The sequence below is a fragment of the Nematocida displodere genome, assembly GCF_001642395.1.
Source record: "Nematocida displodere strain JUm2807 chromosome Unknown 6, whole genome shotgun sequence".
NCBI classification, from domain to species: Eukaryota; Fungi; Microsporidia; genus Nematocida; species Nematocida displodere.
In genome coordinates, this window is record NW_027138137.1 from 86,091 (window position 1) to 106,823 (window position 20,733).

A 20,733-nucleotide genomic window follows, 5' to 3' on the forward strand; every position below is an offset into this window, starting at 1 on the left:
AGCAATAATTTAAATATGGACGAGAACAAGTTCAGATGGGAGGAGACGTTCCAAAAAACGTGGGATGGTGAGAGAGCCGAGGAAGAAAGCACCGGAATGCATGTGAGCCGGCGCACAGAGAACGTGCAAAGGGGCATTGTCCGCAAGGTTCTTCTGGTCCTTGACATGTCCTCGTCAGTGGAGGAGAGAGACTTCCTGCCGACCCGGAAACACCACCTCAAAAGCAGTGTTCGCACATTCTACCGGACGTTTACTGAAAGCAACCCTTTGTCAACCATTGGGGTTGCGGTGGTCTCTGACGGGCTGGCACATTTGGCGAGTGTCATCGTCTCTGACGAAGAGATCCTAGATACAATTATTTCAAAGGCCCCGGGAAGCGGGCGGTTCTCTTTGGAGGCGGCCCTTGAAACAGCAGCCGTCTTTTTTCAGAATAGCTCGTTTTTGAAAGAAATAGTGATAGTTGCCAGCTCCATATCTTTTACTGGCCGGAGCCCATATAAGGTAATTAACAATCTAATCGGAAAAGGGGTTAAAATACACACTGTCCACCTTGCTGCTGAAATGAACATTCTGAAAGAGCTTAGCACGAGGAGCGGGGGCATATTTGGAGTGACTGAGCGGCCTGAGGATCTACCAATACTTCTTGATCTGATCAACATCCCCACCCCCCACAACACCTCTGGACGCCTATCAATGCTTGAGGTCGGCTTTCCCAAGGCAATTGAGGAAGCAAGCATTTGTGCCTGCCATCTGAAGATGACTGAGCGGGGGTATGTCTGCCCCTTTTGCTCTACCAAGGTGTGCAGCATCCCTGGCGTGTGTCCTATTTGCGAAAGCATTCTAAGCGCGGCGGTCCATCTGCTCAAAGCCTTTCACTGGATGGACTCTGCCCCAATCTATCTCCACAGTGAAGCAGCCGCGTGCGCGGCCTGCCAGGCCATCAACGCCCCCATGCAGATGTGTCCAAAGTGCAAAACAAGTGTGTGCATTGAGTGCAGCACCTTCATTCATCAGGAGCTCAACTTTTGTATTTTTTGCAGCGATGCCTCTTAGGGTTAACCTGTGTGGGGGACTGAACTACCCGAAGAGTTGGTGCCCGAAAACCAGATGGTACAATTTATTTGGCTGTACAGACTTCAATAACAAAAGAAGCTACTGTATTGATAACTGGCTCTTTGCTTTCTTTTTCATTGAAAAAGTCTTTGGCCGACCTAAGGTTATCTTTGTACTGAAGATACACACTCTGTAGCCTGTCCAGCGTGTTGTATGTGGGCTGGATGTTGTCTTTCTGCTTTTTTGTCATCTCAATCTGCTCAATAACTGCTCTTTTGCTCCGGTAGTCTTCGCAATCCATTTCAATCTGGTCTGTTGATATGGTTTTGGCCTCCTGGAGCATGGGCATGATTGGAGCAAGGTTGATCTTTAGCTCTTGAACCTTTTTCGAAACAAGTTGGAGGATCTTTTTGTTGGTTCCGATGATAACAGGGTATGCACCCACTCTTATTCCCCAGGCTCCCTCATTTCGGCCCCCTGCATTGATGACGTTGACTATAGATCGCGTGAGGGTAAGAATGGTCTGGACGTCTTTGCTTTGGGTTAGGTGGGTGATGATTTCGGACACTCTCTGAATCTTTGGAATCAGAACAGTGTCAATAGATAGTGCAAAAAGTGCCGTCTGGATGGCAATCAGCTTATCTTTAAAGCAGTACACCTTTGATGCATGCTTGTAGAAGATTTCTGGCTTCTGTTTTGCCTCACCATGGCGAATAAGATCTAGCTCATCATCTGTGGGGTAGTTTGCAATAAGGCCGGTGATCAGGGTTTCTGTGACCGACTCTGTGCAGATTCTGTCTATGGACGCAACCAGGTCTGATAAAGGAATCCTATTTCGAGACAAAACAATGTCAATGGCTTTACAGCGGTTGGCAGAGATAAGACTTACCTCGCTGAGTGACGAGCCAGCACTGCTAGGCACAGCTTTGCTAGCTGACCGTGTGAAGGGGGCAAAGTCTTCTTTTTTGAACAAGGACAGCTCTGACTTATCCAACTTACTCCACAGTCCTACTCCCAGTGGCTTTCTTATGTGAAGGTCGAGTGATAGCTGCTGTGGGTGTGCTGGGTGGAGCTTTGCAGCCACTGCAATGTACCTCGCCCTAGGGCCAGCAGCAGCAGATACTGGGGCCGGGGCTGGGGGCGCCATGATAGGCACTGCTGTTATTTTGGCAGTGGATAAAGATAGCACCTTCCCTGAAGACCCAGGCAATCCTGCTTTTTTAGGCATGGGTGGTGCGCCGGGCATGGGTGGAGGTGGCATGCGCATTGGTGCGCTTCTGGTGGTCATGGGCATAGGTGGAGGTGGCATGCGCATTGGTGCGGCTTGTGGTGTCTTTGGGATGGCCATGGGCATAGGTGGAGGTGGCATGTGCATTGGTGCGCTTCTGGTGGTCATGGGCATAGGTGGAGGTGGCATGTGCATTGGTGCGGCTTGTGGTGTCTTTGGGATGGGCAAGGGTGGAGGTGGCATGTGCATTGGTTCACTTCGGGGTGTAGCTTGTGGTGTCTTTGGTACAGACACGGGCATAGGCATGGACGTGGACGTGGGGGGAGGGGGTGCAATTGTGGCAGGTTCTTCTTCGGGCACATCGCATGTAACAGCCACAAGCCCTGGTGATGGGAAGTCTGCTTGTTCTTTTGAAGAATCTGGCAGAGTAAATCCTCCAACAGCCGACTGTGGCTGGCCCGGAGACAGTCCTGGTGATGCTGGGGCAGATATTTCGCCGAAAGACTGTCCTACGGGCAGGCAGGAAATAGCGGCGCGCTCTGGGGAGAGTACTGGGGAAGGCAAGCTTGACAGTGGCATATCTGCCGCTTTCTTTATGCCACCACAGACACACGGCTTGGGTATGTCCTTTGTCTTTTCAATCCGAATGGTCTTTTCTTGCTCTATCTTCTTAGCGTCTTTGTTCTTGTATGCTGCCTCTTCAAGCACAGTCCCCCGAATGTACTGCAGAACATCATACAGCCTTGAGCTGTTGATTCGGTAGAGCACACTCACTGCATTAATAATGCTATCAAGGTCTTCCTTTGTTTCGGGGCCTTCTTTTGTGGTATCTATCTTTCTTACATCTAGCTTCGTGGCCAAACCTCGGCAGATTTCCTGCTCCCTGGCAAGCCCATCCACTAGCGGGCGCAGATCCGGATGCTTCTGTTTGATCTTGCCCAGAAAGCGTGTAACCCCGCACATGCGCAATGTACTGTCCACCATTATCCCCACCAGAGGGGCTTCTCTGTAAAAGACTGATAACAACTCCAGCAGTCCCGAAACCATCTCTGAAGAAGCATTCCCCAGCGAAATGTTGTAGTAGACCTCATCTAGGATGTGCTTGATTCTGACTGTGCACATGGGAACACACGATATATGCTCTGTCTTCTGATTGGTTGACATAAAGTGGTTAAGCACCAGGAGCATGTGCTCCGCAGCACACTTTAGAGCTATTTCAAGAGCTACCTCGGTTATTTGGGAGTACTGCGAGGGAAACACTTCAAAAATCGAGTTGAAAACCGGGCCGTTGGCTTTGATGTATTTTATCACCGCAGGCGACTTGGCAAGCGTTCTAAAAAACTTAATGCATGGATCCAGTATCTTGAAAATAGGCCTGTTCTGCTTGTCCTGGGTAGAAATGTATGTTTTGGCCCCTTTGGGCCAGGTGGCTGGGGCCAGCATTGTAATGGCGCTCCACACCTCCTCCACAATCTTGCCCCGGGCCAGTTCTTCCATCCCATCCTCCTTGAGCGTTGTTAGCGAAAATTTCAGCGTGTTAAGGACCTCTGCAAAATAATCAATGTCTACAATTGTATAGGTTCCAGTGTTCAGTGGTTTTCTGGCGCAAACGAGCTTTTCAAGAATAATTGCAGGGCTGGTTGTTGCGGTTCTTTTTTGCGCTGAGATCATACTAAGTCTTTGCTCTTTAGGAAGTAACATAAAGGCTTTTTTCTTGTCACCCTCTATTCCAAGTGAGTTGAGCAAAGATAGGAACTCTTGGTCGATGCTGGCGTTGTTACTATCCTCCATTAACAATACAGAAAAAATAAACAGAACAAGAAATAGCGAAATTGATTCTACAATATCAGGCACCATGCTTACAAAGATCTGAAAAGACTCCTGTGCCACACTTATTGCCACAACCTCCCCCCTGTCTATATACTATTTTATCTGTTGCCTGGGGTTTAAAGATGTTTTGTTTCAGGTACAAAGTATAAGAGAATAGCTAGCACCCAATACAAACATGAGGTTGTGTGCGTTTTGGCTAGCAGGCGTGCACGCGGCAAAGATTGCCGCGGTAGTTAATACCACAATGTCTCTGAAGCAAAGAGTGGGCGATGCTCTTAACTTGGTGGCTGGCGAGGCCGCGAGGATGCAAACGATTGAATCAAAGCTAAAGGGGATATACACGATTTTAGATGTCAATACCATTGCCCGAGAAGCCGAAAAAGAAAAAAGCCAGTTTGTTGCGGTGTTTGATGGTGGCTCAACAGGCACGCGGCTAAACCTATACCAGTTCGACACCAAGGGGCTGTCCCTAAAAAACCACATGCTCTGGAACACGTCCCCAGGCATCCAGGAGGTCAAGAGCCCTGCCGCAGTGATCAAAGACCTTCTTGAAAAGGGCCGCGCGTTCCTGGAAGAGCATGGGGGAAGCACCGACTACAAGTTTCCAGTGGTCTTCAACGGAACGGCAGGCCTGCGCCTCCTGGAAGAAAGAAAGCGCGCCAGCATCCTTGCTGAAGTAAAGAAAACCCTGGCCAACGAAATAAGCAACCCAGACGTTGAGGCGCGCGTGATAGACGGAAAGGAAGAAGGCTTCTACGCCTGGGCGGCCTTGGTGTTTGTAACCCAGCAAAAGGAAAAAATAGGCATCATCGATCTAGGGGGCGGATCTGCCCAAATATCATTTGAGATAGACAACGATCTCAAGGGGGGAGAGGATGGCGTCGTCCACGGAAAGACAAAAAGTGTCCTTTCAAGGTCTTTGCTCGGGATGGGCCTTGTGTCGGGCATGGAGAGCATCCGGAAGGAGGACACCAAACAAGTTTGTGTTTGGCAGTCGGTGAATTTTGACGTGGCTCTTTGCAAGGCTCATATAAAGAACACCCTTGGTGCCATGATTCTAGAGCGCACCAACGGAAAAGAAGTGGCCCCAGGTATTTCCCAAACCAGCACAATTTTTGTCTCTTCGTTTATTTCAGAGATACTCCAGATGATGAAAACACCCGAGCACACCAAGTTTCAAGACATCAAGAGCCTTGTGGATACGGTGTGCACGAACAGATCTGCCACTCCTGTGATGCCAGCAGGGCAGAACTCCACCCTTCTCTCCAACCCGAAACCAACCCAAAATTACCCGAACCGCCCAAACTGCATCAATGTACTATATGCGGTTATGTTTATGGAGTCCCTGGGGGTGGGGCTGTTTACGCCAATTAAAAATGCGGCAGCCATCCCCACAGACATCAGCTGGTCCCTAGGCCGAGCCCTCTCACTCATAGAATAAATTGCTTCGGGATGTCTTTGGTCTTTGGTCTTTGGTCTTTGGTCTTCGGGTGGTGCTGGGTGCTGTCGCTTGGGTGCTGGGCTAAAATGTGATAAGAGTTGGGAGCCTGTTCACGTACGCATCAACAAGCGTTGTCTGCATTGCTACTACAATGAATAGCTGGAGAGTGTCCTCTTTTGTCGTGCTTGATGGCCTTGACAGAACAAGTGTGTTCTGTGCAAAATAGATAGACAGCCCCGTAAGCAGAAGTGTGAGACCGGGGGTGCAGTACTTCCTGTATTCCTGCTCCGTTATAATCATTCGCTGCCCCACGTGGACCAGTATCATAACGAAAGGCGCATAAAAAAGCGAGCCTATAACCACGTATGCCACCAACATAAACTGTTCATGGAACACGCCCATATAAACGGCAATTGGCGTAAAGAACGAAAGGGCAAGCTTGAACATAGCTACTATGTTAACGTGTTGGGGAATGTAAGAGGGGGCTTCTTTCTCCGATTCAGCGAGTAAGGACGTTACCATCCCGAACACCCCAAAATAAACACCGATCATTAGACACAGCCCAATGAATGTGAACCTTGCTGGCCCGCCCAGAGAACCAGCCCCTCGCTTGAGAGACCTTAGCAACGCCGAGCGCCAGAGAAAGTCAAATTCTGTTTCTGCGGAAACATAACGCCCTTTCTTAGAGTCTGACGTCTGCGAGCTTTTTGAGGAAGTTTCCAGGGTGCTCTCCTTTTCTTGATCTTCAACATCAAGTTTTATCTCTTTCATTTCGTTCTCTAGTTCATTACCTCGATTCTCCATGTGCTAAGAAAATTGCAGATATAAAAGCAATTGGCATATATGACAGGCTGCCCAATGATTTCACTCCGCCAATCACATTTTGTCTCCTGTGCTGGGTTTTTCGGTGTATTTGTTCTGGTTTTCGGTTTTCGGGTTTTGGGTTTTGGGTGTGTTAGTTCGGGCTAATTGCCCACTTGGCCCACCTTTTGTCTGTTCGGACCACACCGCACCCTAAACACGCCCTCCCTGGGACCATCATGCCTATTGATGAAACAAATATCAAAAGATAGATCGAATATACCCCCAGAACACACCCATCATTAGCCCAATCAAATAAGGTTCCCTCCCTATAAAATGACAGCCATTTTGAAAAACATGCATCTGCCACCCTTCCCATTCCAAGCACAAATCCGAAACCAAACCCGTAACTTAATAAATTTCCGTACATTATTTGGTTGATATTTTAATTCTAAACCATACACCACACACCACCGATACCAAGCACACACTACCACACACCATACACCACCGATACCAAGCACACACCGAACTCTTTAGATCTATTTTATTTTAAACGAAGCAATGGTGCCCACGGGTTCATACACAACGGACGAGCACCCAATGATGAGAAACTGAATAAAGGTGGTTGTTCCCAGGCGCCGCGTTCTTTTGGGTCCATTGTTGAATGAGATAGCGCTGTTGGTGTAAATGAAGTAAATGGACATACACGCAGACAGGGCACCAATAAGCAGGCAGATGGGTGTTTTTACTAGCAGAGGCAGCGTCTGGGTGCAAATAAACTTGTTCAGGAAGATAAGAGGAAAGGACGAGGACACTGAGTACAGCACCATGTACCACGACTCCAGATTCTCAAACATAAACAGTTTTCTGTAGCCCAAAGCCCCAATGGCAACGCTCATCCAAAAAGGGAAAAAAGCAGCCCCGATTCCAATATACACCGTGGCTACCTTGCTAATGGTTTTAAAACTGGTGACCTGGGCAACTCCAAGAGTTTTAAACACCGAGGCAGAAAGAACCATTAGAACAGCCAGGGACAGGACATTCGACAAGACACCCCGCCTGGTGTACACTTTCTTGCTTCTTGTTCGCTGGAGCGGCCTAAGACGAAGCGCTCGCTGGAAATAGTCGAGCTCTTGGAAAAAGGACGTAAGCATTCTTTTCACTAATTTACCATAAAAAAACCATATAAATAGACCACCCCCTGATAAGGCGCAGGGACAACAAGGCCGGAACAACAAGGCCGGGGCCTTATCCACCCCAGCCAGCAATCAGCACTGCCAGCCACCCAAGCTAAACTCTTTTATTTTACTTGCTCAGGCCCAGGTTACATCCACTCTCAGCGGAAAAAGGGCTCTGCCCCCTGCTACCAGGCCACGGGGGCCAGCTGGCTGCTACCAGGCAATGGGAACCATTTTCCAGGTGCTGTTAATTAGCCAGATCATTATGTAGGTAAAGACCAGCTGGGTGGCCAGAATAACCATTTCTTTGATAAACTCTTCCCTCTGGGTCGGGGGGCTATCAACCATGTCTTTTAGGTTGGTCCGTGCAATGTACCCCGAGACTATCACCAGAATAAACCCGGAAATACTCCCTAAAATCCCCTCAATAGCCGAGGGCCCCACCCCGCTCGTGAGAATGGTAATCACGGATATGCCCGTTACAATAGGCAGTATGTACACAATGGAGTACATCAGGACAGCTGCAGCGTGCAGTTTGCTTATTTTAAAGAACCTGCTGTAGCAGTACGAGCAGACAACCAGGAGAATCGGGGAAAAGACAAGCATGTAGATGGTTGGGGTAGCCACCACCAGCAACATGGTAGAAGAGGCCCAAGAGCTGACCAGAGTGCTTGAAAGCGTCTTTATCAGGAACGCTGCAAAGAAATAGACCAGCCCAAGGTAGAGGGGAACATAAATCGACATTTCTGTGCCTTTAGACAGCCCAATGGGGTAGAGCTTTAAGGATTTGAGAATGTTGATGTTTTCTCTCTTTACAGAGAAAGACATCCTCCCCCCCGAAATGCTGTTTCTTATGTTCGGCATACCACCATGTCTGACGTGCACAGGCATAATTTACAAGACAATTTTTAATTTACCAATATAAAACAACCTAAAACATGCCAATTGGCGCCCCCGTGGCTGTATTTCACCATCCTGAATCAAAAAAGCACCAATCAAAACCACTAACCAAAGGATGATTTGGGGTCACAGAAATATGAAAGTTTTTTTGTTTGGGAATGGCCTACGTAAGTACACAGAAAACAACCCAGGACTCGGAACAGGACATGCGGCTTGAAGAACTCATCCAGGGCCTGGAGGAAATGTCCCAGGATAGTTCTGGCCGAATTTCCCGAGAAGAGCTTTTTAAGGTCCTAACAACAAGCGGGGACAAATTCACTACCACCGAGGCCAACCAAGTGCTTTCTCTCATTCCCGCCGAAGAGGGGTGGATCAGCATTGAGGGGCTGGGGCAGATGCTCTTTCAGGCGCAGGTATCCGAATAAATTGTGGTGTTTAGTTATTTTTATGGAAAGAAGAGGAAAAAAGACACACTGGAGCAGTGCGTATCTCAAACGCATCAATTCCACAGAGGTAACCATCAAGCGAAGCAACACAGTGCGGCCCCGAAAGACAGCGGGAAGAATCAGTACGGTTCCAATCTTCTCCCGAGCCAGCACAAGCGCTGAAAAGATCCCGGAACAAAGAACCCCGGATAGAATCCTAAACACGCCGGCGCGCAATCCCACCTACCTCTCACCAAGCAAAAACATCAACATTCCAATGACCCCAAACACTCTCCCAGAAGATGCCCTCTTCCTTGGCACCGGGTCGCGCAAAAGGCTCTTTTGGTAGAATTGGCAGAATTGGCAGAATTAATTTTACAGCCAATGAGAACACTTGCAGAGACTGCAAAGGACAAGCACAGGATTTTCAGCACTCTTCGCTCAGATATGAACACCAAAGACTTGTTCGGGGTCATCAACGTAGCAGCACTCTCAATGCCCTCGCTCGATGAAGGATCCTTTCCCGATGAGATCCTTGAGCTTATAAGTGCCCGAAGGGAGAGTGTGATGCAAAAAATACGGGCGGCTGTAAACATACAGGAGGACAGTGAGGCAAGTGATGAGCAAGGGGAGGGGGGCGCGGGGGGTAGGAAAAAGGCCCGGCTCCAGGTTGCCATAGAGGACACCAAAACCACCATTCGAATGATAAGTCTGGAAATTGAAAGGTTGCAGGTACAAACGGGTGCGAGGTGTGTGGAAGAATGCAACAGAATGCTTGCTGAGCTTGAAAAGGTCAAAACAAAGATCCTTAATCAGAAAGAAACCCTCAAAACAAGCTATCTGGTGATATCTATAGCTGTTGTGGCATTTTCCGTCATTTTGTTCAACCTAATCAAAACATAGGGCCAGGGTCTGGTGGCTGGGCCTGGTGGCTAACCTGAGCCTGTGCCCCACACATAACTCTTGGCATAAAAAGAAGAGGTTGACCTAACTGCATGGATGGTGCTGTTAACGACAAGAACGCGCACGCCAAGAGCATTCAGGCACTTGAGCAAATGAAATAGCTCCTCTCTTCTCACCATTCCTTCCTCCGTCGCAATCACTGTCATAAGCGTGTCAACTACCACCAGAAGAGTCCTGGTTGTTGCATAGGTGGTGATGATTGCATGCACTGTGGCAATCAGACTGTCTATGCCAGCAGCTGTGTATATGCTACAGTTGGGAATGGCTGGTTTTGGGCCTTTGGTGATGATAAGCACCGGAGAAAGCGCCGGGTTGGCAGAAACAAGAGACAGAGCAAAAAGGCTCTTTCCGCAGCGCCTTCCCCCAACGATTTCAACCGTGCAGGGTGTTTTTAACTCATTTTGTAAGTCTTCAAAGAAAGCCGAGTCTAAAACCCCCAGCGACGGGCGCTGTATGGAAAGGGCTCGAAAAAGAAGCAGCGAAGGGACCCGGGCACATATGCGCATCTCCATTCCAGTAAAATAAATGAGCAATTAATTTTTTTGCTATGAATTTCGAGCTTTACAGGAAACGAGAGCTCTGGACGCACAGCTACGTCATTCCAGCGTACGCCTACCCGGTCATCTACGGGGTCTTTGGGCATTACAGCATTGGAGAGAGCCAAACGTCAGGAGCAGTTATTGGAATGTTCTTTTGCGCCCTGGTTCAGGCGTTTATGTTTCTGTCTTCCTTTTGGGGCACAGCGATGTACAAGGCAGCCAAGCTCCAAAAGGCCAAGTGCCTGGCGTCCGCAGAGATGGTCCTTGTATCCCGCTCCAGGGGGGAGGGCAGAGCCGACCAAACAGGCTTTGCTACACTCAAGACAACCACAACCACAGTGTCTGGAGAAAAAACCCTGATCACGTGGTTTGAGTTTGATAACGACATCTACTACTTTGAGAACGGAGTGCCAGTTAAGGTTGGCATCAATCTGGAGGTGCCATTCTCGGCGTTTCTTGAGAGAAGCACCCTATCCCGCCCCGAGCAGAAAGCATTCCTTTTTCGGGATGGCAAAGAAAAAGTGCTGATGCCAAAAAACGAGTTCAAGATAGAGCCGCCAACGTTTTTGAAGATGTTTGCGGAGCATGCAGTCTCGCCGTTCTTTGTGTTCCAGATCTTCTGCGCTCTTCTCTGGATGCTGGACGAGTACTGGAAGTATTCGCTGTTCACCTTTTTCACAATTATCTCGTTTGAGGCGGGAATGGTGTTTCAGAGACTAACCAACATCCGGCAGCTGCGGAGCCTTAACCTGGCCCCGCAAAAGATTGTTCGGGTGGTGAATGAAAAGCCGGAAGAAACGCTAAGCACCGAGCTTATGCCCGGGGACACGGTGTTCATTGGGGAAAACATACAAGTGCCTGCAGACCTTCTCATTCTGAAGGGCACCGCGGTGACCAACGAGTCAATGCTCTCGGGAGAGGCCACGCCTGTGGGGAAAGAAAGCATCCCAGACACAAAAGACGTGTTCTCTCTCAGCCACCACAAAAAGCACGTTCTTTATGGCGGAACCAAGATACTCAAGGTCGGGGAAAAGGGGGTGCTCTGCATCGTGCTAAGAACCGGGTTTATGACGGAGCAAGGAGAGCTAATCAAATCGATGGTTGCGTCCGAGGACACCATTAGCGAGAACAATCTTGAGGCCTACCTCTTTATTCTGGCAATGCTGGTGTTTGCAATTGCGTCATGCATCTACGTTACCAGGGAGAGCGTGGGTTTGGGCAAGTCCGTTTACAAGATAGTGCTGGAGTGTATCATGATTCTGACCAATGTAGTTCCTCCCGAGCTTCCCATGGAGCTTACCATTGCGGTCAACTCTTCGCTGCAAGAGCTGGTGGGGCTGGGGGTTTACTGCCTTGAGCCGTTTAGGATACCTTTTGCAGGAAAGATAACGGCATGCTGTTTTGACAAAACAGGCACGCTCACTGAGCTTAACTTTCAGCTGGAAAACGTGGAGTTTGGGGACGAGGAGAAGTCTCGTCTGGTTTTGGGCGCCTGCCACTCGGCCATCACCTTGGACGGAAAGGTTGAGGGCGACCCTCTCGATTTGTGCGGGATAGACTTCGTCGCCGCCACGCTAGCCAGCGACACGGAGATAGTCGTTGACACTAAGACGTACAGGGTGATTAGGAGGTTTTCCTTTGACAGCGATCTTAAAAGAGCCACTGTTTTGGTGCAAGCAGAGGACAGCTACTTTGTTCTGATGAAAGGCGCGCCAGAAACGGTTAGCACCTTCCTGGAGAAGACTCCAGCCTTCTACAACAAGTTTGAAGCCTTTGCAGAGAAAGGGTACCGGGTGCTGACGCTGGCCATGAAGAAGCTCGCCCACCCGCCACGGGGAGACGTCTCGCGCAGCTCCCTGGAGAAAAACCTTGAGTTTTCCGGCTTTGCCCTTTACAACTCCAAGCTTAAGAAAGACGCCCAGGAAACCATCACCCATCTAGCACAGAGCGGGCACAAAGTAATGATGATTACTGGGGACAACGAAAAAACAGCTATCAGCGTAGCCAAGCAGCTGGGGATGTACAACGGCCACTCGTTAACGGGTGCAGGAAGTATTGCCACGTTTTTAAAAACCGTTGAGCAAACAGACAAAAACAAGCGAAGCGAGATTATCTGGCCCTCGGTCTTTGCACGGGCCAACCCAGACTCAAAAGAAAGGATTATTGCCCTTCTCAACGCCTCGGGGGAGTACACGCTTATGTGCGGGGACGGAACGAACGACGTTGGGGCCCTCAAGGCGGCGCATGCAGGCATAGCCCTTCTAGAAGGCACCAAAACCAAAGGAAAGGCCGTTACGCTTCCAGGGAACATCGGGCAGTCCATGTTTATCATTGACGAGGAAATCAAGCTAAAGCTTGGCGACGCCAGTGTAGCAGCTCCGTTTACTTCGCGAACTGGGTCGCTGCAGTCGGTGATTGACGTTATTTCGCGGGGAAGGTCTGCGCTGGTGAGTACTATCCAAATGTACAAGGTTTTGGCCCTGAACTCGCTTCTCTCGGCGTACACGCTAAGCGTCTTTAACTCCATGGGGGTGCGGTATGGCGACTTCCAGATGACAGCTGCCGGGGTGCTTTCGGCGCTTGCCTTCACCTTCTTTGGGAAGTCCAAGCCTCTCCCAAGAATCAGCACCGAAAAGCCGGTGGCAAAGATTTTCAGTCCCTACATCGTTATTTCCGTTATTTTCCAGACGCTTGTCCACATTGCTTCCTTCTATACGGTTTATTTGGGGGTTGTTCAGCACGGGGCAGTTAAGTTTCAGGAAAAGTTTGAGCCAACGCTAGCTAACACGACGATGTTCCTGCTAAGCACGGCTCTACAGGTAACCACGCTCATTGTCAACTATGTTGGGAGACCGTTCAGAGAAAGTCTCCCCGAAAACCAAAAGCTTCTAAACTCTCTGCTTATCTCAGCGGCTCTGGTGGTTTTGTGCACACTGGAGACCTTCCCGGAGCTTAACGAAAAAATGGAGCTGGTTTCCATTCCAGCCGACATGAAGAAACGGCTACTCGGAGTGATGGGTATTGATCTTATTCTTTGCCTGCTGATTGAAAAGTTCTCTTTTGAGGTGTTCATGAAGCGAACCTCCACATCTCCAAAACAAACCCTAACCGAGAAAAAAAACGTATAGGGTTTGGATTAGATTTTGACTTTGGCCACCGAAAAACAGGGCCCAAGAAAATAACATCTGGAAACACAACCATTTAATAAAAGCAATGCGCTAGTTGAGTGTTGCTAAGCACACCAAGCCAGCTCTTCTTTTCGGGCTAGTGCAGGCTCGGGCCGCTACAGGTTCTATCGGATCACCAGTCTGTGGGGCAGTGAGGGGCATCAGTGCATGTTCCAGTTGATGGAGTTGATGTCGATACCTTCCTCGGCCATTTCAAAGAGCGGGGAAAGCTCTCTAAGTCTTTTAACTTTCTGAACAACCTTCTTGATGACGTAATCTATTTCCTTTTTCGTAGTGAATCGTCCAATGCCAAACCGCAAAGAAGAGTGTGCCAGGTCGTCCCCCACGCCCAGGGCCTTAAGAACATAAGACGGCTCAAGGGACGCCGAGGTGCAGGCGCTTCCACTGCTAAGGGCAATCTCTGGAAGAGCCATAATGAGAGACTCGCCCTCAACATAGGGAAATGAGATGTTGACGCATCCGGGGAAAACGCTGCTATCTCCATTTCTTTTTATGTCAGGTATCTGTTTTTGTATCCCGTTGAATAGGCGCTTAGATAGCAGTTCTATTCTTTTCCGATCTTTTTCCATTTGGTTTTGGGCTATCTCACACGCCTTTCCCAGGCCAACCACTAGGGGCGTAGGAATGGTGCCGCTGCGCATGCCTCGCTCCTGCCCGCCGCCGCTAAACAGTGGCTGAAGCTTTGGCCGGGGTGCATGCTTTGAGACAAAAAGTGCCCCAATGCCCATTGGCCCATAGATCTTGTGGCCTGAAATGCTTAGCAGAGAGATGTTCATGGCGCGAACGTCAATGGGGATCTTTCCTACCGCCTGGGCTGCATCAGTATGGAAAAAAACGTTGTTTTCTTTGCAGATTTGTCCTATCTCTTTCAGCGGCGCAATGGTGCCTATCTCGTTATTTACAGCCATAATACTAGCTAGCACGGTTTCCTTTTTTATCGCACCTTTCAGGGTCTTTGGATCAACCATCCCGTTTTTGTCAACTGGGAGGTAGGTTACATCAAAGCCCTCTTCCTCCAGGTCTCGGCAGGTGTCTATCACGCACTTGTGCTCTATCTGCGTCGTGATGATGTGCGGCTTTCCCTCGGCGCCCTCGCGGTAGAACCGGCTCACGCCCTTGATTGCCAGGTTGTTACTTTCGGTAGCCCCGCTGGTAAAGATAATTTCCTGGGGATCAGCGTTGATCAGCGAGGCTATTTTCTTCCTAGCATCTTCAACTGCTTTCTCAGACTCCCACCCGTACTGGTGCGTTCGGCTGTGGGGGTTTCCAAAGCGCTGGTTAAAGTATGGAACCATGGCATCGACAACCCGAGGATCTGTTGGCGTTGTTGCTTGGAGGTCCATGTAAATTGGTGTTTTGACGCTTGAAAAGAGCCAATTGACGAGCTTCTTCGGCGCGTGTGCTAGTTTCTCAAGTGCCATAAAAATTTTAGTGTCGCCAACCATTGCTTTTGGGTTGTTGGCTAAGCTACAGGTTTATTGGATCCTTTGGTTGATCATTTTTAGGCCAGCCTTTAATGACGCGTTTTCAATGGTGGCCCAATGTGGAAAATCAGTTACAAAGGTTTTTTCTTCAACCTCGTACTGCAGCGCATGGAGGTAGAGACTGGAAAACCTTGGCAGCACATCTAACTCTTTCTGGTGCTGGCAGTGGATGCATGTTTCCATAACAAACTGTTCAGTGCTTGGAATTCTTTGGGCAATCTCTTCCAGAAGATTGTCGTCATCCACAAACACATCTGTTCTGCAGTCATCAGTGCTTAGCAGAGAGAGGGCGTGTTCTTTGGTTAGAGATACTCCAGATTCTCGACTGTGCCTATCAAAAACTTCTTCCGTTATTTCCACCAGCTGGTCAGTGCTCGGGTTGGGTGTTTTCGGGTTAGGTGTTTCCGGGTTGGGTGTTTCCGGGTTGGGTGCTGAAAACAGATCCACCCCATACCCCGTGCCATAGACCATGTCATCTGCAATGCTGCACCCCAGGGCTTGGAGGTGGACTCTTATCTGGTGGGTGCGCCCAGAAACTGGCCGGCACAGCACGGTGGTTCCGTTTTCGTCTCTGGAAAGGGCTTTGAAAAACGTGGCAGATTTTCGGCCCTGAAACTTTCCATGCTCTTTATGGATGGTGGTGATGCAATTTTCCCGGGAGACAGCCAGCGGCAGAACAACCGAAACAACGCCTTCTGGGAATGCTCCCTTGACCCGTGCAAGGTACCACTTCCCAACAACGCCTTCCGTTATTTTTTTGTGGTACTTAACTGCAGCTTCCGGGGTTTTTGCCAGCATCACCACCCCTGAGGTTTGTTTGTCCAGACGGTTGACTGGGCTGACAAACGCGAGGGTCTTTTGTTCCTTGACCATCTCGGTGACCGAGTTTTTGTTGTAGCTGCTGTTCGGGTGGCACGGCACCCCCGAGGGCTTGTTAACCACCACAATCTCTTCGTCTTCATAGACGGTCTCAATGGGCCCTGAGGGAATGGGCGGCTCGTGGCGGTGTGTGAGGTGTGTTATCAGGTCGCCTTGGTTTAGGGTATGCCTGGGAGATACACACTGTCCGTTAATTTTCACGCTTCCTGAGAGTATGGCCAGCTCAAAGTATCTCTGAGAGCGTCTCTTAAACTCAGACGAAAGCACGTCAAGAAGGCTTCTTCCAAGCCATCTAGCCTTGGTGTTTGCTTTGAACTCGTACATGTACGGAGTAATAGTTTGGACCATAGAAAAAATTTGCAATGCAAACTATCCTTTCGTTCATCTCAAGCAAGGAGACTGGAGTATCCACCGAGGAGATCCAAAAGGAGTTTGCCAGCACCTCCCTCCAGGAAATAGCGCAGGAGCTGAACACCCTCTCAAAAGACGGACTTCTTGATATTTTCCGAACGAAAACAGGCATTTTCTATCGGCGCAATCGAGAAACACACAAATTCACCAGCAGTGAAGAAAAGATTGTCTATCTGCTGATCAAGGAGTCCACCAGCGAAGGCATTTGGATAAAAGACCTAAAAACCAAAAGCGGTCTGCACCAAAACCTGATTACCAAGGTGATCAAGGCGCTGGAGCAAAGAATGATCATAAAATCGGTAAAGTCGGTTATGCACAATCGCAAAGTGTACATGCTCTATGAAGAGGTACCGTCTGAAAATTTAGGAGACGGCCCGTGGTTCACCCCGGAGGCAGACCTAGACACCGGCTTTGTTGAGGCAATCAAAAGCGTGGTTTGCGAGTGGGTGTCCGCGCCAGAAAACGGGAAAATTCCATCCTTTACCACTCTCCCAGAGTGTAAGGATGTCCACCAGTTTATTATCCGCTCGGGCATCAGCTCAGTCCCACTAACTGCATCAGACGTTTCAAGAATCCTAGACATTCTAGTCTATGAACGCAAACTCATCAAACTAACCACCCGGTACCTCCGGAACACCCAGCACCCCACGTTCAGTGGGTAGGCAGCACCGGCAGTTACGTTTTCCAAACAGAAGGTCTACTTTAATTTTATTTTTCTGCAAGTGTGTATGAGTGAAGCCAGCAAGCATGATGCGTTAGCAGAGAAGAAAGAAGAACCAAAAGAAGAGGTCTCAGACATGGTCAAAGCAGCCCTGGACATGCTCTCACAGATGGAAATATCAAAGAAAGAAAACGATGATGTTGAAACCTACAAGAAATCACTTCTTGATAGCAATCTGCTCACAGAGAACACCTTTGAGGAAATTGGCGTCCCTGAAAAGATCATTGAGTCTCTCTACCTCCTCGGGTTTAAAAACCCCAGTGTCATCCAAAAAGCCTCCATTCCCGACATAGCCACGGGGGACAATGTAGCCTTCCAAAGCCACAGCGGGTCGGGAAAGACGATTGCTTTCCTGATTGGGGCGCTTATGAAGGTGGACAAAACCCAGCACCATCCACAGGTCATCATTATATCGCCAACGCGGGACCTTAGCAAACAGATCTTTGGGGTGCTTGAAGATTTCAAAGGCAAGCTTGAGTTTACCTCCCTGCTGGCTCTTGGCGACCAAATAGACCGGCACGCCACCATCAAGGAGCAGATCATTGTTGGGCCGCCCGGAACCGTAAAGTTTGCGGTGCAGAACCTGATCGAAACATCAAAGATAAAAATGATCATCCTAGACGAGGCAGACGCCCTCCTTACCGAAGACATTGGGGCCCAGACGATTGCAGCAGTTAGAAAAGTACCGCAAAAGCAACTGGTGCTCTTTAGTGCAACGTTTAACGACAACATGAAAACCATAGTCTCAACCATTGCCAAAGATATAAAAACCTCGTACCTGGAGAAGCACGACCTCAAGCCGGCCAACATCTCGCAGTTCTACATCGAGGTCAACGAGCGCGAAAAGATCAAGACCTTGATTGACCTCTACGGAATGATCACCACAGGCCAGTCGATTGTATTTGTTCAAACCCGAGACAAAGCAGCCAAGGTCCAGAAAGAGCTAGAAGATGACGGTTTTGACACTTCCCTCCTTCATGGACAGCTCACACCTGAAGAAAGAGATAGCGTCATTGCCAAGTACAAAAAAGGAGAAATCAAAGTTTTAGTCACCACCAACGTCCTAAGCCGAGGCCTAGACGTCCCACAGCTAAATCTAGCAGTCAACTACGACGTCCCCAGAACCATGACCAACGAGCCAGACGTTGAGACGTACGTCCATAGAATTGGAAGAACGGGGAGGTTCAACCGCTCAGGCGTGTCAGTAACCTTCATTGCGGGGCCCAGAGACTTAGAAGCCCTCCTAGCCATCCAGTCCAAGGTCGGCCACTGTGTTAAGCTTGTTTCTGTAGACGCTCTTAAAGAAGCTATCTCAGAAAACCTGAAAAAGCACGACCAAGCACCCGAAACAAAGAAGGAGTAACCCACCACCACCCAATAAACACCACTACCCAATAAACACCACCACCGCACCACCGCACACCACACCTCCGAACCAACGCTTTTATTTATTCTCATGCACTATTTGTACTGTGAAGGTTTTCTACGATTTTGTCTATTTCTCTTTTTTCTCCACTGGAAAAGACAAAAGTCGTTGGTTTATATCCTAATAAGGAATGTGCTAAAAAATACGGGGTTTTGGTAGGGTTTGGAACTATGTCTCGCTGCACAACCTCAGGGGGCGCATACTCGCCATGGTACCCCCCCTCACGGCCCTTTCTTTCCTCAATGTCCTCTATTCTTTCAAGTATTAGTCTGTCATCGGGCGACATCTCACTGGCTTTCTCGTACACCTCCAGGGCGCTGTCCAAAGCACTCTCAAACTGTTCATACACGACGCCCAAGTTGTAAACGGCCTCAATGAAGTACGGATTAAGCACGCTCGCCTGTTTGAATGCTCCCATCGCATCTTCAAACTGTGAAAGCGTGAAGTACAGCGTTCCAATGGTATTCCAGTAGATATGGTTTTTTGGGTCTTTTTTCACTGCCTGGTGATAGCAGTGATAAGCATCTTCAAAACACTCCATCTTTTGCTCGCACCTCCCAATGAAGTACCACGAGAAAGCAGACAGCTCCTCCTCCGGGATGTTAACTGTCAGAGACTCTTTGCTGCAAACCCAGTTCTTGTCTTTATAGTACAACCATGCCAGCAGCATAGCTGCCCTTTCGTGCCTGGGGTTAGCCTGGAGCACCTCTTTTAGGAGCCTAACAGCTTCTGGGTCCTGGCCCTGCAGCTCGTGTGCGTGGGCTATTTGAACAAAGACGTCGTGCTTTGAGGGCGACACACTCTGAGAAGTTAGATTATGAACGATGTACTCAAAACAGTCCATGGCCGTTTGCACCGCCCCCCTTCTTTTGTAGGTTACCCCGAGGCGGAAGTACGCCTCCATGCTGTACTCAAAGGAAATGTCTATTTTTATGGCGGAGGCGTAGGCCTCCTCAGCAATGTGCAGGTTATTCAGACGCTCGTAAAGTATCCCGATCCCAAACCACAAGAAGCCTTTATCCTCGCGGATGTGGGCAGCGTTTCGGGCAGCAACCTTGTACCAGGTAAGACTATCTGGGAAGTTGTCAAGCATTAGGTAGCAAAACCCAATGTTTGCGGCGCTAAGCATGTCCTCTCCTTTGGCCAATTTATAGAGCCTAAGAAAAACGTCCAGCGCCCGTCCGTAAAGCTTCTTCCTCCGGTAGAGAGGCCCTAGCTTTTGGAGCGCTTCCTTCGACATCGGGTTATTTGCTAGCGCGCGTTCATATGCATACTCTACATTCTTTTCCATGTTGCATTCTTTAAACAGGTTGGCAATGGAGAGCCATGCAGCTTCATTCTCCAGGAGAAGTTTTGTGTAGATATCTGTTGCTATCCTCTTTGGAAGGGTCGGAACTTTATCCAGTCCCGGCAGCGCTTTCCATCCTTCCTGTGATAAACCCAGCTTAGTATCGGTGTCCATCCGTAGATAAAAAAGTTTTACAAAAAATTAGTATGATCACTAAATAAGCCATTTGCTAATTATTTTTAAAGCCTGGGCTTAATTATCAGTCCACAACAACACCAGCCTCTAAAAAACAGCCTAGAAAGCACCCCCTATGAAACACCCCCCCTGGAGATCTAGAGCGGCATCTAAAAGAAGCACCCCCACCCCTGAAGAAAGAAAAGAACCTACCCAAACCTGAACTTTATTTTTTAATTACGATGCAGGCCCCAGTGCAGTACTTTCCAGGTAATTAACAACCCCCTCAGGGCTCGGGTTGAGAAGATCAAGACACGCGTCTATCTCCTCAGTGCTCAGCGGGGCCGGCCCCGTCTTAAGAATGGCCTTAAGCGTGCTAATGCTTAGTTTTCCCGTTTTGGACGGATCAAAGACCTCAAAGGCCTTAAGCACCTCTGGGCTAGCGACTGATTGGCCCCCTAGCCCAGCAACTACCTCAGATAGGACCCTAAAGCTCAGCGCCCCCCCCTCTTTTGCCAGAATTTCTTTAACAGTTTCCTCTTCAACTACAAAGCCCAGGCATCTAAGGACGCTTCCTAAGTGTGCTTCATCCACGCACTCTGTCTCTTGGGACATGAAGACATTGAACACCTCCTGAAGTCCTTCCATTTTGCAAAAAATATTGGAAATTTTATTTATCCATGAGGGAAGCTGTCCTAAGGGATCTGGAGCTGAGCCAGTGCGTGGTAGAGACGTCACCAAGCATCTCCCAGGCCCTGCTTAGAACGGTCGTTAAGCTCCACGAAAAAAAAAGAGTTAAGC

The 20,733-nt window shown here is 49.0% G+C and overlaps 17 protein-coding genes across 17 annotated transcripts; 8 read left to right on the forward strand and 9 right to left on the reverse strand.

Annotated features, from left to right (window-relative positions):
- Window positions 1–15: 15 nt before the first annotated feature.
- NEDG_01623 (transcription initiation factor TFIIH subunit 2) lies at window positions 16–1,053 on the forward strand (the record flags this gene model as incomplete). Its single annotated transcript, XM_067689041.1, has 1 exon — window positions 16–1,053. One exon carries the CDS (start codon window positions 16–18, stop codon window positions 1,051–1,053), a length of 1,038 nt encoding a protein of 345 aa, XP_067544931.1.
- Window positions 1,054–1,117: 64 nt separating this feature from the next.
- NEDG_01624 (uncharacterized protein) lies at window positions 1,118–4,072 on the reverse strand (the record flags this gene model as incomplete). Its single annotated transcript, XM_067689042.1, has 1 exon — window positions 1,118–4,072. One exon carries the CDS (start codon window positions 4,070–4,072, stop codon window positions 1,118–1,120), a length of 2,955 nt encoding a protein of 984 aa, XP_067544932.1.
- A 214-nt stretch (window positions 4,073–4,286) lies between these two features.
- On the forward strand, window positions 4,287–5,552 carry NEDG_01625 (ectonucleoside triphosphate diphosphohydrolase 5/6; the record flags this gene model as incomplete). Its single annotated transcript, XM_067689043.1, has 1 exon — window positions 4,287–5,552. The coding sequence occupies one exon, from the start codon at window positions 4,287–4,289 to the stop codon at window positions 5,550–5,552; it is 1,266 nt and encodes a 421-aa protein (XP_067544933.1).
- An 81-nt stretch (window positions 5,553–5,633) lies between these two features.
- NEDG_01626 (uncharacterized protein) lies at window positions 5,634–6,356 on the reverse strand (the record flags this gene model as incomplete). The annotated part of the gene is made up of 1 exon (XM_067689044.1): window positions 5,634–6,356. The coding sequence occupies one exon, from the start codon at window positions 6,354–6,356 to the stop codon at window positions 5,634–5,636; it is 723 nt and encodes a 240-aa protein (XP_067544934.1).
- A 539-nt stretch (window positions 6,357–6,895) lies between these two features.
- Window positions 6,896–7,510, reverse strand: NEDG_01627 (uncharacterized protein; the record flags this gene model as incomplete). The annotated part of the gene is made up of 1 exon (XM_067689045.1): window positions 6,896–7,510. One exon carries the CDS (start codon window positions 7,508–7,510, stop codon window positions 6,896–6,898), a length of 615 nt encoding a protein of 204 aa, XP_067544935.1.
- Window positions 7,511–7,747: 237 nt separating this feature from the next.
- Window positions 7,748–8,425, reverse strand: NEDG_01628 (uncharacterized protein; the record flags this gene model as incomplete). The annotated part of the gene is made up of 1 exon (XM_067689046.1): window positions 7,748–8,425. One exon carries the CDS (start codon window positions 8,423–8,425, stop codon window positions 7,748–7,750), a length of 678 nt encoding a protein of 225 aa, XP_067544936.1.
- A 167-nt stretch (window positions 8,426–8,592) lies between these two features.
- Window positions 8,593–8,859, forward strand: NEDG_01629 (uncharacterized protein; the record flags this gene model as incomplete). The annotated part of the gene is made up of 1 exon (XM_067689047.1): window positions 8,593–8,859. One exon carries the CDS (start codon window positions 8,593–8,595, stop codon window positions 8,857–8,859), a length of 267 nt encoding a protein of 88 aa, XP_067544937.1.
- A 22-nt stretch (window positions 8,860–8,881) lies between these two features.
- NEDG_01630 (uncharacterized protein) lies at window positions 8,882–9,208 on the forward strand (the record flags this gene model as incomplete). The annotated part of the gene is made up of 1 exon (XM_067689048.1): window positions 8,882–9,208. The coding sequence occupies one exon, from the start codon at window positions 8,882–8,884 to the stop codon at window positions 9,206–9,208; it is 327 nt and encodes a 108-aa protein (XP_067544938.1).
- A 35-nt stretch (window positions 9,209–9,243) lies between these two features.
- On the forward strand, window positions 9,244–9,762 carry NEDG_01631 (uncharacterized protein; the record flags this gene model as incomplete). The annotated part of the gene is made up of 1 exon (XM_067689049.1): window positions 9,244–9,762. One exon carries the CDS (start codon window positions 9,244–9,246, stop codon window positions 9,760–9,762), a length of 519 nt encoding a protein of 172 aa, XP_067544939.1.
- Window positions 9,763–9,791: 29 nt separating this feature from the next.
- On the reverse strand, window positions 9,792–10,334 carry NEDG_01632 (uncharacterized protein; the record flags this gene model as incomplete). The annotated part of the gene is made up of 1 exon (XM_067689050.1): window positions 9,792–10,334. The coding sequence occupies one exon, from the start codon at window positions 10,332–10,334 to the stop codon at window positions 9,792–9,794; it is 543 nt and encodes a 180-aa protein (XP_067544940.1).
- Window positions 10,335–10,369: 35 nt separating this feature from the next.
- Window positions 10,370–13,489, forward strand: NEDG_01633 (cation-transporting ATPase 13A1; the record flags this gene model as incomplete). The annotated part of the gene is made up of 1 exon (XM_067689051.1): window positions 10,370–13,489. The coding sequence occupies one exon, from the start codon at window positions 10,370–10,372 to the stop codon at window positions 13,487–13,489; it is 3,120 nt and encodes a 1,039-aa protein (XP_067544941.1).
- A 200-nt stretch (window positions 13,490–13,689) lies between these two features.
- Window positions 13,690–14,994, reverse strand: NEDG_01634 (cysteine desulfurase; the record flags this gene model as incomplete). Its single annotated transcript, XM_067689052.1, has 1 exon — window positions 13,690–14,994. The coding sequence occupies one exon, from the start codon at window positions 14,992–14,994 to the stop codon at window positions 13,690–13,692; it is 1,305 nt and encodes a 434-aa protein (XP_067544942.1).
- A 30-nt stretch (window positions 14,995–15,024) lies between these two features.
- NEDG_01635 (tRNA pseudouridine synthase 9) lies at window positions 15,025–16,260 on the reverse strand (the record flags this gene model as incomplete). The annotated part of the gene is made up of 1 exon (XM_067689053.1): window positions 15,025–16,260. One exon carries the CDS (start codon window positions 16,258–16,260, stop codon window positions 15,025–15,027), a length of 1,236 nt encoding a protein of 411 aa, XP_067544943.1.
- Window positions 16,261–16,274: 14 nt separating this feature from the next.
- NEDG_01636 (DNA-directed RNA polymerase III subunit RPC6) lies at window positions 16,275–16,985 on the forward strand (the record flags this gene model as incomplete). Its single annotated transcript, XM_067689054.1, has 1 exon — window positions 16,275–16,985. One exon carries the CDS (start codon window positions 16,275–16,277, stop codon window positions 16,983–16,985), a length of 711 nt encoding a protein of 236 aa, XP_067544944.1.
- Window positions 16,986–17,051: 66 nt separating this feature from the next.
- Window positions 17,052–18,407, forward strand: NEDG_01637 (ATP-dependent RNA helicase DDX19/DBP5; the record flags this gene model as incomplete). The annotated part of the gene is made up of 1 exon (XM_067689055.1): window positions 17,052–18,407. One exon carries the CDS (start codon window positions 17,052–17,054, stop codon window positions 18,405–18,407), a length of 1,356 nt encoding a protein of 451 aa, XP_067544945.1.
- Window positions 18,408–18,498: 91 nt separating this feature from the next.
- On the reverse strand, window positions 18,499–19,932 carry NEDG_01638 (uncharacterized protein; the record flags this gene model as incomplete). The annotated part of the gene is made up of 1 exon (XM_067689056.1): window positions 18,499–19,932. The coding sequence occupies one exon, from the start codon at window positions 19,930–19,932 to the stop codon at window positions 18,499–18,501; it is 1,434 nt and encodes a 477-aa protein (XP_067544946.1).
- A 237-nt stretch (window positions 19,933–20,169) lies between these two features.
- On the reverse strand, window positions 20,170–20,580 carry NEDG_01639 (centrin-3; the record flags this gene model as incomplete). Its single annotated transcript, XM_067689057.1, has 1 exon — window positions 20,170–20,580. One exon carries the CDS (start codon window positions 20,578–20,580, stop codon window positions 20,170–20,172), a length of 411 nt encoding a protein of 136 aa, XP_067544947.1.
- Between the last annotated feature and the right edge of the window lie 153 nt (window positions 20,581–20,733).